This window comes from Eulemur rufifrons, chromosome 30 (assembly GCF_041146395.1).
Source record: "Eulemur rufifrons isolate Redbay chromosome 30, OSU_ERuf_1, whole genome shotgun sequence".
NCBI lineage: Eukaryota > Metazoa > Chordata > Mammalia > Primates > Lemuridae > Eulemur > Eulemur rufifrons.
The window spans coordinates 99,784,728-99,800,161 of record NC_091012.1 but is presented as its reverse complement, the minus strand read 5'-3'; the positions used below and the strand labels follow the sequence as shown (position 1 = coordinate 99,800,161).

Genomic DNA, 15,434 nt, shown 5'->3' with positions numbered 1-15,434 from the left:
CAATACCCCTTTCTCATAGAAACCAGGCTGATCTCCCCAGCCTAACAAGCATGTCCATTTGTTAACACAAGTATGAACATGGCTTGAAATACCCTCCAACATATCCTACCCTTCTCTTGTGACACAATGCTTACCTGTCTTCAGGTGGCTGGGAAGGTTCCCCTGTCCCACCACCCCTGCCTTGCACTTCTGCCACAACTGGCGGGGCATGCCCAGGAGTGGAGCTGCCTGCTGTAGGCTGCTCAGAACTGCCAGCTGCTGAGGTGTCACCCACAGCCTCCTCTAGGGTACAGGAAGCCAGGCTGCTGGTGTCCATGGGAGAGCCTTCCAGTTGACTGCTGACAGCTGTCAGTGCATCAGAATCCTCCGCTCTCTCTGGGGAAAGAGAGGCTAGGACGAAGTCATAAGGAGAGGTTAAATCTCTGCCTGATATCGGGACAACATGACAGACAAGGTTGCTTCCTTAGGGCCAGTCAGCTCAGACTTCTCACTTCTCCCCTGCTGGATTTGCTGTTCCCCGGCAATGTCATCTGCTTTTTAAGGCTCAGCTCAAGCTATTTTAATCAACCGTTGAACATTTACTGTGTTCCAGGCAAGCCTGTGAAATATCTTCCCTAGGCACCCCAGGTAAGGGATCTTGCCACTTTCAGATTCCCTGCAGGTACCATTTGCACATGCATGTCATCTGTTTATCTAAATAAACAAGGTTCCTTGAAGGAAGAAACTCCGACACCTCACGGTCTCTCCAGAACACATAACAAGCAGCATGGTATAGAGCAGGGATGGCAAGCAGGTCTCAATTTACCCTGCTGGAATATTGTGCTGAGAAAAATTCTGAGGCCCCATTTCAAACCAGGGGGAAATAGTGCCAGTGTCTACCAGGAAGATGGGAGAGCTATATGTGTGGTGTGATATGCGTGCCATCTTGGGAACTATGGAAGGTGAGTAAGCTTTACAGTCAGATGTGAATTTTAATCCCAGTTCAACCACTTACCGAGTGACTTTGGGCTGATTGTTTCACTTCTGAGTTTAAGTTTATTCATGGAGATAACACCATCTACTTTGGAGAGTAGTAGTTGTTGTTGTTATTGTTTTTTTTTTTTTTTTTAACAGACAGGGTCTTGCTATGTTGCCCAGGCTGGACTAGAACTCCTGGGCTCAAGAGATCCTCCTGAGTCACTGGGACTACCGGCATGCAGCACTATACCCGACTGGAGAGTTATTTTAAAAGTTAAATAATAAGCCTGGCATAACAGCCTGAGAATAGAGTAACTGTCTCAATAAATGGTATCATTACCAGTATTAGACACTCAACCATAATCACTTGAGGATACAGAGAGGAAAAAAACATAAACTTCACCTAAGAAAGCTAATGAGCAAGCTGAGATCCCACTAGTTGAGGACTTGAACTAATACTATTTCTCTCAAGCTAGAGAGTGAAGAGAAGCTACAAAGACATCCATTCTTCCCTCCTGCTCCACCCCCGTCAAAAGTTGAAATTCTACTCACTTATAGTGGGAGCTGGGGATAACTCCATCTGAGTTGTTTCTGCTTCTCCACTTGGCCTCGTAGGACCCAATTCCTCTGGCTCTACAGGCATCAATAGCTGTGTAGAGCTCCCCCCTTCTCTAGCTGGGGACCGTAGCTCCTGAGGAACCTCTCCCAAGGCTGGTGGGGGTGGGAGTGTTGGTTGCTGTTGTGTGGGTTGCAGAGTGCCAAGGGTCTCCTTGGACTCAGATGTAGCTGCATCAGTTGGAGTTGTTGGGTAGCTGCCAGGCATAGGAGTCCCATCTTTCTCGGAAAGAACAATAATGGGGGTTAAGGGGCAATCAGCCAATGACGAGAGAAGCCACCCCAAACAGCACATGTGGCTTGACAAGTATCCCACCCAGCCACTGGTGTAGGATTCCCCCTCCCCTGCAACAACCAACTGCTAAGGAACAGCTCTGGTCTGGTATATCCAGGGTGAGGGATAAGGCACAGTGCTATTTATGGTCCAAGAACTGGAGATCTGACTCTTTGTAGAGCCTAAGAATAAAATCCTTTTTGCATCCCAGGTGGAAGGGGAAGATATTATGCAACATATATAGGGTGAGGCTAAATATCTCTGTAGGTATACACAGAAAATCTATTAACCAGAAGCCCACTGACCTTCCCACTTCCTCATCTATCTGGAGCAAGAAATGGTCAGAATTTCCCCCACAACTCTTAACATATGCTTTCTATTCCCTCTGTACCTTCATGTCCTATCACTAAGTGCAGTTATTATACAGTTGAAGAATAGGAAAATGTTTGAGTTCATGCCCAAAGGTAAAATATTCAATTACATGCTCCAACCAATAAAGGACAAGTCACTTTATAATGGTATCTGTGCCCCACCCTAAATATCATCTGTCCCCTTCCACCTTCCTTTCCTTCCAGTCCTGATTATCCAAGAAACATTCACAACTTTGTCTGATGGAGGCAACACTGCCAAGACTAAGTGCGAATATGCCACACACCAGGGAAAGTAGTAAGTTGTATAGTTATCTTCTAATTGGGGCCTAATATCCCTACCCCACAACAATACAACTTACTACCTCACCCCGGCATGAGCAGAATCCTCTAGTAAGGGCAGGAGGCAAAAGGCCATTTCACCTGGTGGCAGACCCTTTCAAAGACCCTTTGCTAAATTAAGGGCACCAGGACATTTACCCTTCACTGCTTTAAAAAATACTGTGTAGGTTTTGGTACGATCATTTCCTAACTCAAGTGTCAAAGAAGACAGGAAGTGTAGGGAAGCAGAAGAAAGGTCTGACGAAATAGGGGTGGGGAAGACATATGATACCACAAGGACCAATTGTTAGAATCACAAAATGGCTACTGGCCATTGTTAAGAAGATAAGAAGAAATAGAAAGCATATGGTCATCATACCATTTAGCCCACAGATCTACCTTCCCCAAAAGCAGAGTGCCCAAGACAATGTTTAGATTTTTATTTTTTAATTCATCATAGTATGGGGGTACAAATGTTTAGGTTACATATATTGCCTTTGCCCCACCCAAGTCAGAGCTTCAAGCGTGTCCATCCCCCAGATGGTGCACACTGCACCCATTAGGTATGAATATACCCATCTCCTTCCCCCCATCTGCCAGACACCCAATGAATGTTACTACTATATGTGCACATAGGTGTTGATCAATTAATCCAATTTGATGGTGAGTACATGTGGTGTTTGTTTTTCCATTCTTGTGATACTTCACTTAGTAGAATGGGCTCCAGCTCTACCCAGAATATAAGGGGTGCTAGATCACAATTGATTTTTGTGGCTGAGTAGAACTCCATGGTATACATATACCACATTTAATTAACATACTCATGTATTGATGGGCACTTGGGCTGTTTCCACATCTTTGCAATTGTGAATTGTGCTGCTATAAACATTCTAGTGCAGATCAATAAATGTTTAGACTTTTAGAGTCCATGAACCAATAAAATATAAATAGGACCTCCCCATCAACATAATTTAATAAAAATATTTTGATACCAAAGAACTAAGAAGAATGTAATTTCTAAATATGGAATAAATTCAGCTTTATGAAAAAGCATTAAAGCTCTCTGATTTTGCACTTCCATGGAGGCATTTGAGAACCACTGTCATCAGTTGTTCTCATGAAGCACCACACCATCACGGTCACCAAAGGACCAACAACCTCAAAGATGTGCACACTCAGTTCTCACTACCCATGCCAGAATGAAGCATAATCGGAACAAGAACCTGAACAAAGGATCGGAGGGAATGTGTACCACCGTGGGAAAGACAGTAGACTGTATAGTTATCTCCAAGATGGGGTATGACCCTAAAACTATACAATCTACTACCTCATCCCACAGAGCACCAGTGTCCATCTTCAGCCTACAAGGGCCAGCTACTCAGAAGGGTTAGGAGCAAGAACCAAATGATCAATTAGCAAAAAGGGGGAAAGGAAAGGAGAGTTACCTGAGAGGTTTCGTCCAGTGGAGTTGTTTTTCTTAGGTGCAGTACACTGCAAAGAGAAGGGACAGACCAATATGGGACCTTGTAAGCACACAAGATAGAGGTCAACTGTAATAGTCACCATATTGTACCTAAATAATCTAGGAGCTCAGTGACCTGATGGAAAATGCTTTGGCCAGGTGACCAAAGGAAGGTGCTCATTTCATCATGCAAATATATGTCTAACTTCTTTATATATACTCACGTTCAAGAATGGCTTGGGGGTAAGCGGGGAATCAAAAGGGGTGGGGGAATTGAATAATGGGAGGAAAGGATAATAAAAACCACCTCAGGGCTAGGCATGATCATGAGATTAGCAATTTCTTAGTTTCACTTATGTATTTTTCCCTTCCTTAGGCTTATTTTGTCCATTCTAGCCTTTTCAGTCACATGCTAGGCTTACTTTCTATCCTTTATCATGTATTTGAAACAATGTTACTATTTATTAGGTAAAAAGTTCTATATAAAGATATTTGTTAGAACAACCTTGTTATTGTAACTGAATACTTCAATATCCTTATTTTTAATCTATCTGATACTCTAATTGCTGAGTAGGGTATACTAAAGTCTTTTAATTTCTTTTTATTTCTATCAGCTTTTATTCATATGTATTTAAAAGTTATACTGTCTGAGGTCCCGGAAGTTTCAGAAAAAAGTAGGTAGCTTCCTTTTAAACCAAAATCATGTTATTAGCAATCTTATAAATATGAGCCCTAGAAAATGACATGTAGTGATGGGGTTCGGGGTATGAATATTTTCTCTGATTTGATGCCCAAGGCAAGTATATTCAAATGATGGAAGGAGGTCATCTTGAGTAAGGTTCCCCGCACTGGCAGTCTACTAACAGAAATGAAATTGAACAACCAAGAGTATGAGCTTAGTCAAAGTCATTCTCCTTGTCTAGTTGCAGTCCTTGGAGGTAGAGACTATGGCAGTTTGTTGAGTGAGAAGCTATTCTGGTGTCTGGTGAGACATTGGAGAAAAAATTTTCCCTCTGAATTTGAATTCTTTCCCCTACAAATCAGGTGAGTGTATGGTGAATTTGGAATGCAAAGTTTCCCAGGTTCAATGTGAACATCCTAGGATTCTTCAGTAACTCTGCTTTGCCATGTGTATGCCAAAACCACATTAGGGCAGATGTACCCAAAGATGAATCCTCCCAGCCCTTGGGAATCACCTGTGCACTCTGATCCCTGTTCTCCTTATCTTCTTTGCCTTTGTCAGTTATCTTTGTTTCTTCCTCAGTCAGTTGTTTCCTACGTTTCTCACGCCTTTCTTCCAGCTCCTCATCTCTCAGGAATTCCAAGTGATTGACAATGGGCACTTTAACCGCTGTATTAAAGAGGTAAAGATCAGAGGCTGCTCTGGTGGGATCAGGGAGGAAGCCAAGAGGCAGAGCTTGCTGCCACAGAGAACCAGGGAAACAACTCTCCACACACTTGTCCTAGACTGGGCAGGCTCACTTCTACCCTGATAATAAGCAAGTGGTTACACACCTGAAACACAGTCATGCATGCTCTCAGCATCAAGAACTTTGCATTCCTCTGTCCAGCGGGTCAGGGCTGTAGGGATACTGGACAGGGTTCCTGTAGAAAGAACAATGGGGAGTGAGATTCTTGGCCTTGTCAAGTGTCAACTTATCCAAAGTTGCAGTATATCCCTAATAGGACCCAAGAAACAATAAAGTTTTTGTTGCCCATGGCTAAGTTATTGAGTGGCTCTGGCTCCTATAAAATGGGTGTTTTTTCTCCAGGGCACTGTTCTGCTTTTCCTCAGTAGGGAGAAAGCAGAATCTGATAAACTCTACTCTCCTTTTTACCACAGAAACTTGCCTGCTTGGCTGGTAGCTGCGCTCTGGTCATGGAAAAAGTCATCCAGTAGTTCATCGTCAGACCTGGCAATGATGTGGACATCATCATTGCCCACCAGGAGGCGGGCCCGGCCCCGACTTTGTAGGGGAAGGCTGCTGCTCAGCTGAAGGATGTCAGCAGCAGCTGAGGGACCAAGCAACCTGTAAGGTGATATTGGGGATACCATGATTACTGTAAGTGCACAGGCATCGTGCGACCTACTACAGTGAGATCCTTTTTCTATATCCTCTATTGAATCCATAACACAGTTATGGACTTTATCATGCTGCACATATGTCTTAGTTACTTTTCTGAGTACCATACCAGTGTGAGAACTTTATTTGGGCTGAGTTTGCATATTATTCTATAGTTCCTGACACAGAGTCAGTATCACTGATAAGCTTCCATGTGCCAGGCATTGTATTAAATTATATTGCTTCCCTTGTACCCGCTCTGTAGTCTGTACACCAGCCACTACAACACGTATATCCCTTTCTTTTACCACTTAAAATTGTTTCTCCCACTAAACTCTAAGCTGGAAAGCAGACATCTTATCCTGTCTATATCTAAAGTGTTAAGTGCTTGGCATATGAGAGATTTAATTACTGAATGTATGCATGGACTTTTAAGCGAAAGAACACGCCATATAATTTGGTATTCTCCAAAAGGCTGCATATATAACTCATGAAGAAATGGGACAGATATCTTATTTGTGTGTGTGACAAGAGCATTAAGTATCGGCTGTTTCCTCCGAGCTTAAAATAAGACTGAAGCACAGTGAAGATTCTTACAAGTGCTCTGATGAATGCAACAGATCTTTGTAACTCACCTCTGGAGTATAAGAGGAGGGTTGGGCTGGCGATTCCCAGGGTAGTGAACATGAATGGTGTGGCCTGTATTGGCCGTCAGCTGCCTTAGGGTCCTCTGACTACGCCCAATGCCTTGGGTGAGACGAGTGGTGGAGGAGCCACTGCCCAGCGTCAGAGAACTATGGTCTGCGTGACGTACCATCAGTGGGTGGGTGGTAGGGATATTTCCTGGGGATGGGGGGATGTCTGCTGCAAGGACAATATGCAAAGGTGTCAGTGACAAAAAGAAATTTCTTCCATGGTTGTTCAAACAGAACCATGTCTCCTGGGCCTTACTTCCTCACACAGAAACCTGAGCTTTGTCCTTTCTCCCTCATTCCCACACCTAATCTACAATCACTGATACTATCATAGCTTATGCCATCATCTCTAACCTAAATACTGCAACAGCCTCCTAAATAGTACCTTCTCCCAATCCATTCTCCATACTACAGCCACAGTGATGCTTCTACGTCCCTCAGACACATGCTGCTCCCTCCATCTTGAAAACTCCTCTCTTTTCTTCACCTATTCTTTTGTTCTTGGCCTAAGATGTCACTTCCTCTGTGAAGCCTGATTTCTACAGATTGAGTAAAATAACCCCTTAATCTGTGCTTTCTTATCATACTGCAATGTAATGCCTGCTTATTTATAATTCCTAATAGACCATAAGCTCCTATGAGGGCTGAGGATTGTTTTCTTTTTTACTGTTGTATCCCTAGTACCTAGGACACAGTAGACATTTTGTTATTATTCAATTTGCTGAATGGACAGAGGCTCAACTATAAGGAATACTAATGAAAATCACAAAATTGCAAAGAGAATCATAGAAGATATACCAACCCATTTTGTTTACTTTTCAAATTTTTAATTTACAGGTGACAAACTGAGGCTCAAAGAGGTAAGAGATTAGTTGGCCAAGACAACAGACCAGAACAGTGTTTTCTGCTATATCGTGCTTGTGATTTGAGGTCAAGACCTGCCCTATCAAGACAGCTTGATTCTAAGAACTCGACTCTAACTTGACGCTAAAAGGGAACTTTGACGTTGATGAGGGAGGAGGGAAGAGATTCACTCTCTCCCCTGAAAAGATGCATCCTTGATGAACAGAGTGAATATGTTCAAATGTACTCCCTAATGCCAAGCTCAAAGGTGTCCATCCAAACCCTCAAGATCCAGTGTTACAGACATAAGGATTATTGATTGTCCTGTCACTGTAGTGTGCACAGAGGTGCCTGATGCAGTCAGCCTTGGTCTCACATTTTTTTTTTTTAAATCAAGCAAATCATCAAGTCGTCCAGGCTCTAAATGGCTGCCTATTTACTGAGGTGAAGGGAACAAAAGCAGCCTCTCACTCTTCCTTCTTCTAGGTATACACTACTGAGAGAGATGGATTCAGATATCCCTTGCCCCAGGAAGTCAGCATAGGAAAAGAAGTGCTGTATCAGATTGATTTGGTTCATTGCTTGGCTTACCCTAGAGAAGGGTATAAGAATCAAGAGATAAAACCCAGCTGAGCCCCTGTATCTTACTAGCACTGGAGAACATGTTGTCAAACTCAATGATGAGATCATCCTCCCGGTCAAAGCGCTCAAATCGGACCAAGGGAGAAGCGTTCATATCAGGGTAATCCTCATCCAATTCCATCTCAGAGCCATCGTCGTCATCGTCTTCATCTCCCTCTTCACCTTCATCATCCTCCTTAAGGGAAAATAGGAGACGGAGAATTGCTGGATGTAAGGGTTTTCTGAAGCCTGGTGTCATGGCCACATGTGCACACGAGGGAGGGAGGCGCTGAATCTAGCAACCCAGACTGTTGGTTTTCTGCAGCTCTGCGTTCCCATGGAAGAAGTCATCTGAACCAACACAAACACAGTCCCCCCTCACCTGATCATCTTCCTCATCTTCCTCCTCCTCCTCCTCTTCATCCTGACTATCATCCTCATCCTCGTTACTGCCACTGCTGTCCTCTTCCTGAGTGTGCTCCTCCTCATCCTCAGGGTCCAGGATATTCATGGAATCTAAAACAAAGGGAGCACATTGGAGGACTATACTGAGTAGCTAGAAAACAGGCTACTGTGGAGGCCAGCAGATCGAGTGGGAAGGTGATGGGGTATCTGACTCTAGGAGAGGAAGAACAAGATCTGGGATGATGTATAGACTTAGTAAGCCAGCCCTGATTTCCTGAGAGTGCCAATCAATGCAGCAACACGCTGAGCAGGTGGCTGAATGTGGAGGCTGGCTACAGGGTGGTGCTCGAAGAGTCATGGTCTAAGACTTGGCCAAGTCTGCTGGTTCCCTCTTGCCTTTCCAGCCCTACTTTGTTATTCACTATATCCTGTTGGTAAGAGGGAATCTGGAGCGATGATAGCAGGTGGGTGAGAAGAAAGCGAACCAAGAAAGAAGTGACAAACTTTGGGCAAGCAGTAGTAACATGTTATTTGAAAAACTGGCTGAGGATAAAGTGGATGGTGTACATCAGCGCATGCAGACAGATGCTTCCTTATTCTGCACGTGGGCAGCTGCCTCCAGGAAAACCCTACTATAGTGTCTGTCAGACGTGCAGGGCAAGAAGGGAGGCCTTTCTGGCCTCGGCACTCTCACCTTCTCGGTTGGCCTGCAAGGTGGAAGCTTGGCTGAGGTTGGAAGGAGCTTCATCCATCAGCACGTCCTCTTGTGATTCATCCTCTCCACTTCTGCTCACTGAAGGTTACAGAGCAGAGCCTTCACTGAACAACAGAGGACTTCCCTTTCCAGAGTGGGTGTGCCTAAAGTAGCCTATGTATACCTAGCAGATATCCACTGTTTTTGGATGAGGGAGAAGACCTGGATTCTTGGCTGTCAACTAGCTAGGTGAGCTTGGCCAGTCACTTTACCTGTCTGAGTCTCAGTTTCCTCATCTGTAAAATGGGACAATCACATCTGCCCTGCCAGTCCCACTAATTGTGAAACCACAGAGGACGCTGGGTGTAAAAAAGCTTTGTCAAACTTAAGAATGCACGTCTACTTCCATTTATCCTTGATTTCTTTGATCGATAAAGTTAAAACAAGTAACACACCCTCGGAGCCTGGTGACAGTAGGGTACCTTTGTTGTTTTCTCTTTGAGATTTAAAAAGGGTGACCCTAGGGAATTACCACTCTTTTTACACTACTGAGACTCAGAGGCAGAAAGCCCCCGGACTTCACAGAAGAACTGAAAGGAAAGCACTTTCTTACCCTACAGCCTCCTCTAGGCCTCCATGAATAAACATTCTTTTGAAGTACCTGACATATCATCTATGCTGATGGTCACTCCCCCATCCCACTCCCCACCGCCCCACCAGCCAACACTTCAGACCTGCCACAGGCCTGTAGATGGCTTGTGAATTTCTTATCTGTAAGACTGTCAACATCAAGACAAGCAGCAATCTAGGCTGGCTATGAGCCCTTAGGCAGAGCTGAGCAAGCAGATGATGAGAAAAAGGGTCCTCCCAAGAGAGACTGAGGCAAAGGAAGAGGCTATACTCAGTTCTGGGGCTCTCACCTATAATTGTACTGTTCCCAGATCCGCCATCCCTCTCAAGCAACTCATCTATCAGGTCCTCCAGCTCATTCTCAACCTGGAGAGAAATAGAACATACATATGGATGCACACAAGTCTATCATTGTGCTAGCACCGAAACCCTAAAAAAAGCCAGCAAGGGAGCATACATTTCTAGGATTATGTGTGACAGAGGATATTACATAAAAACCACACATTTGGGTGCTAATAGCACAGAAACTACCACGTGCCAATCCACACTCAGACTGTCCTTCAAATGGGTCCATCCCAGTTATCTGATACCAGGTTAGTCTTTATATGCTGTCCAGGAATACATGCAGATCTCCTAGGAGCCAGCAGCTTAGGATTGTAGGCCCAATTTCTTACTCAATGCTACCAGCTCCAGAAATTACAATGCTTTCCTTAGGGTCTTTAGAAGACTGCCATTTTAATGACCCAGCAGGAGCTGGTGCTATAGGCATAAGGTGGTGATTAGGAGCTTCCATTAAGGACCAGAGCCAAGTAAATCAAAGACCCTGGGCCCAAAGGCCTCAGGCCAGCTTTCTATGTCAACATCTCACCTGTGCCTAAGTTTTCTGGTTGGGATCTATACCATTTCATAGTACATGGCATCCTGGCTCTGCCCCCACCCCTCCTTTAATACAATTCAAACACATTTACCGAGCATCTACTAAGCATACCATCCATGCTCCTCTGCAAAGCAGACAGCATTGAGGCAAGGATCTCAAGTACTCACCCACCCACACCACCTGGGAGTTTGGTTCAGCGCCGCAACAGGGAAATGCTGGGTGATCTGCCTCCCTACCTGCATCTCTTGTGAACTGAGCACCTCAGGCTGCCCAGCAATCACCACTGAGTCGGTTTCAGCCTCCCCATCCATGATATCCCCATCTGCCACCTCTGTCTGAGTGACATCATGATCCTCCTCCTGCACTTCTGCTTCCCCAGGCTCGCCTGAAACAATCAACCAACCAGCAAAATAATCAAGGGGTGTCTATGTGCTGGGCACCATGAGGCAAGCGCAAAGACAGTAAGGTTCCTTCCTTGGGCAAGTTTACAAGTTCTCAGAGAATAAACGAATGGGTGACAAAGGAAAAAGACAAGGCTATGTGTGAAGATAGCCAAACAAGGCTGCAATTTGAAGAACTCTTTGTGGGGCAGATTCCCACGCCACTATGACAGATCTCTGGAAGGCCAGCAAGTTCCTGGGGAAACAATACCAAGCCAGAACAGTTGTGATCCCAGGTCCATAAAGCAACTACTGCCATCCCTCCAGCTCTCCAGTCCATTGGCTCTGATTCCCTACCTGGGTCCTGCTGGTTGCTATTGGAGTCCTGAGAGGCTCCTTGGGCATCCTGCTCAGACTTGCTCTTGTTGGAAGCACTCTTGCTGCCAAAAAGGCTACTGGGCTGGTTCACAATCCGGGAAAGTGTTTCCAAAGGCTTCAGAGCAGCATTGACTGTGTTGGCCATGTTGGGACTGAGATAAAGGAAGATAAAGACATGGACTGAGCACAGAAATACCAGGTATCCTTTAAGTGCCACTAAGGTTCCTATAACAGAAGCTACTAAGAAAGGGGCAAGAGGTCACAGAATTAACATTCCACTTATTATTTAGAAGAAAAGAATATTTGACTTAAAGGTCTTCAAGGAACCCACCCCAAAAGCAAGGGTTTAAATCAATGTCATATTTCATGGGGCTGTGGTAAGCATGTGAGGAATAATTCTTGACTGGAAGTCAGAATGTATCCTGGACGATCACATGCAAGTAAGCAAGCTACTTCTCAGACACACTCAGGCTGTGTAAAACAAAACAAAAGCAAAAAAACCAAATAGCACACTTAGTTCCCAAATCTTAAGAGGTCAAAGGAATATGATAAATGTTTTAAGCCCTGTGGATTTCAAACTATACTCTGCAGGGCTTCCTAGGGTTTAGTACAAGTGCCAAAGGGGCTGCAGCTGGAGGTATGATGTGATTTCTAAGTGTAATAAAGTGTGTGAGGCCAAGAAAGCTCCCACTAAAACCAGAGTGGTTCTGCTTTTACGTGTTTGTGTGTATGTATATGCACACACAGGCCCCCTAGCACCCAGATAGTGGTCTTTGATACCATCCCACACTAAAAGGAACCGAAGTTGATCAAAACAACTGATCCCAGGAATAGGGCAAAGAAGGTGCAAGGTGAGCCTGGGATATCTTGTTGTACCAAAAGGCTTCCAAAAATTAAGGGGGGCCAGGCGCAGTGGCTCACGCCTGTAATCCTAGCACTCTGGGAGGCCGAGGCGGGTGGATCACTTGAGGTCAGGAGTTTGAAACCAGTCTGAGCAAGAGCGAGACCCCATCTCTACTAAAAATAGAAAGAAATTATCTGGACAACTAAAATAAATATATAGAAAAAATTAGCCGGGCATGGTGGCACATGCCTGTAGTCCCAGCTACTCGGGAGGCTGAGGCAGGAGGATTGCTTGAGCCCAGGAGTCTGAGGTTGCTGTGAGCTAGGCTGACGCCACGGCACTCACTCTAGCCCAGGCAACAGAGTGAGACTGTGTCTCAAAAAAAAAAAAAAAAAAAATTAAGGGGAAAAAAACTAATGGAATCATTCCCACATGCCCAACTTGAGTACCAAAAAGAATAACGATGGTAATGGACTGTAACATATTGAATATAAAAAGAGAATCTGTGTCCACAGGGATACAAAAGTGGGGGAGAGGGAGTTCTTCATTATAGAAGAATGCCAGCTAATAAACAAGAACAGGAGAATCAGATCATCACTTTGCAACCAGCAACATTAAGTGATCCAGGCAGGATCACAAATCAAGACAAAAAACTACTGAGTTAAACATCTTCAAGGTGCAGAATATTCATACGACCTCCATGTGATCTCAGAGTATCACCTCACAGATAACTTATTAATTACAAAGTGGAAATCTAACAGACATCACCCTAACTATGTGATCGAATTCAGCATCGCCAATGTGTCTCCTGATGTGATGTGAGAAGGGCAAATAACACCTATGTGGTATTTTTGCCAAAAATGTAGACTGTGAGACATTCTATGAGACATCTGGCTAGGCTTCCTCAAAACAGTCAAATGTCATAAAAAACAAGAGACATGTGACAACCAAATGTAATGTGTGGTACTCACTGAATCCTGAATCAAAATACTGCCCCCCCTTCAGGCTATAAGGACATAATTGGAATAACTGGGAACATTTGAATATGAAATATATATTATTATATTAATGGTAAATTTGTTAGATGTGATAATTGAATTCTAGCCATGTAAGGCAATGTTTGTTCTTAGGAGACCTGTGTTGAAGTATTTAGAGGTTTATGTATCATGTTGTTTGCAACCGATTTCAAATGATTCAGCTCTCAGAAAGAGAGAGAATGAGGAAATAAAGCAAATGGAGCAAAATGTTGAACACTGGTTAATCCAAGTAAGACATACGGTGTTCATTACACTACTGTGAGTTTGATATTTTAAAATATTTTTTAAAAATTGCTGGATTTATATCAAAAGTACAAAGTAGTCACCTCGAAGGGGCCCCATAGACCAAAGCTACAATAACACGAGCATGGGGAAAAAAAGGAAGGCTGAAGTGCTGGAAATAATTCAATCATTGGTTTAAAAATTGATAGAAGTTCATGAGTTCATAATACTACTTAGGAAATAGAAAGCCAAAAGAAACCTACATTTGAGGTGGTGAGTAAATATGTATTTTTCCTTTTAAAAAATTTATTTCAATAGATTTAGGGGATAGTACAAATGTTTTTGGTACATGGATGAATTGTACTGTGGCGAGGCCTTTTGGCTTTATTCTGAAAATCTGGTAACTAAGGAGAAAAAAACTTAAGGGTTTTTGTTTGTTTGTTTATTTTTGAGACAGGGTTTTGCTCTGTTGCTGGGGCTAGAGTACAGTGGCATGATCATAGCTCGTTGCAACCTCAAACTCCTGAGCTCAAGTAATCCTCTTGCCTCAGCCTCCTGAGTAGCTGAGACTACAGGCATGCGTCACCATGGCCAGCTAAGTTTTTTTTTTTTTTTTGTAGAGACCAGGTCTTGCTATTGCCCAGGCTGGTCTCGAACTCAAGTGGCCTCAAGCCATCCTCCTGCCTCGGCCTCCTAAAGTGCTAGGACTACAGACGTGAGCCACCATGTCCAGCCAAAAATTAAGGTTTTTTTTTTTCTGACTTTTTAATAGGAACTATATTTCAGCATAACTATATTTTCTGTGGGCTAACTCACAGAAAAATGTCAGTTAATAATGTAAAAGGAATGAGAAATTAGAAAACCGTCATTCATAAGCCCCAAAGAAATTAACTGACCCAGGCAAGGATTATCAACTGATGTTAAAAGACTGTTAATTAGGTATATGGTTGATAGGAAACTAGACATTTGTACAGTGCCAAAGTAACAACAGATGACTTTCTAGTAAGGAGAAGAATATAACAACAGTGCAATGATTATCACTCCAATCCAGTGGTCAATCTTAACATGATTACTAATGGCAGGTTCAAAGAGAAGTGTTTCTCATGATACAGTATGAGATGTACATCATCTAAGATATACACATTAGCCAAAAATGTTTAAACTGCTCTGATAAGCCTCTAGATCTAACCAGAAGTTTACAAAAAACAACAGGAAGTAACGTAGTAAGTTAAATTACACTGCAAGGAAGCAAGTGGACCAAATTTAGAAGGCAAAACAAACCTTCTGTAGGACAGCAGGTCTGGTCAACATCAACAAGTAAGTTACTGTCATGAACAACAAAATAAAGACTAAAACAAAGAGACTCAGAGGACATAGCTAGATGTAATGCAAGTCCCTTAACTGGATTCTGGTTTGGACAAACATCTTTGATTATGGACGTGGCCTCAGATAGAATGAAAATTTATTTACATGGAAAGGTAGGGACCAGTAACTTAAAACAGAAAACGAATGCCTTTATCCTGTGTTATACGCCAGATAGTACATACAGTATGATACAACTTTAGTAAAAAATATGTTATGATTTGTATGCAGAAAAACATTCAAAGATATCCAATAAGGTAACAGTGGTATCTGGGTGGCAGAATATGGTGTCTACTTTTTTTTATTTTTGCTCATCGGTATTTCTTATTTTTTATATATATATATATATATATATATATATAAAAATATATAAAATCTTATAATAA

The 15,434-nt window shown here is 43.2% G+C and overlaps 1 protein-coding gene across 5 annotated transcripts in view; it reads right to left on the bottom strand.

Annotated features, from left to right (window-relative positions):
• Positions 1–15,434, bottom strand: part of HUWE1 (HECT, UBA and WWE domain containing E3 ubiquitin protein ligase 1) — a 155,656-nt gene that overhangs the window by 16,759 nt on the left and 123,463 nt on the right. For all 5 annotated transcript variants that reach the window (XM_069463120.1, XM_069463116.1, XM_069463118.1 and 2 more), the window contains 13 exons: positions 11,563–11,735; positions 11,062–11,210; positions 10,239–10,314; positions 9,319–9,417; positions 8,602–8,735; positions 8,247–8,415; positions 6,696–6,924; positions 5,849–6,027; positions 5,513–5,602; positions 5,194–5,348; positions 3,981–4,026; positions 1,510–1,791; positions 135–390 (listed from right to left, as the gene is read on the bottom strand). In XM_069463120.1, coding sequence (XP_069319221.1) covers positions 135–390; positions 1,510–1,791; positions 3,981–4,026; positions 5,194–5,348; positions 5,513–5,602; positions 5,849–6,027; positions 6,696–6,924; positions 8,247–8,415; positions 8,602–8,735; positions 9,319–9,417; positions 10,239–10,314; positions 11,062–11,210; positions 11,563–11,735 — 2,037 coding nt within the window. The remainder of the gene's footprint in view (positions 1–134; positions 391–1,509; positions 1,792–3,980; positions 4,027–5,193; positions 5,349–5,512; positions 5,603–5,848; positions 6,028–6,695; positions 6,925–8,246; positions 8,416–8,601; positions 8,736–9,318; positions 9,418–10,238; positions 10,315–11,061; positions 11,211–11,562; positions 11,736–15,434) is intronic.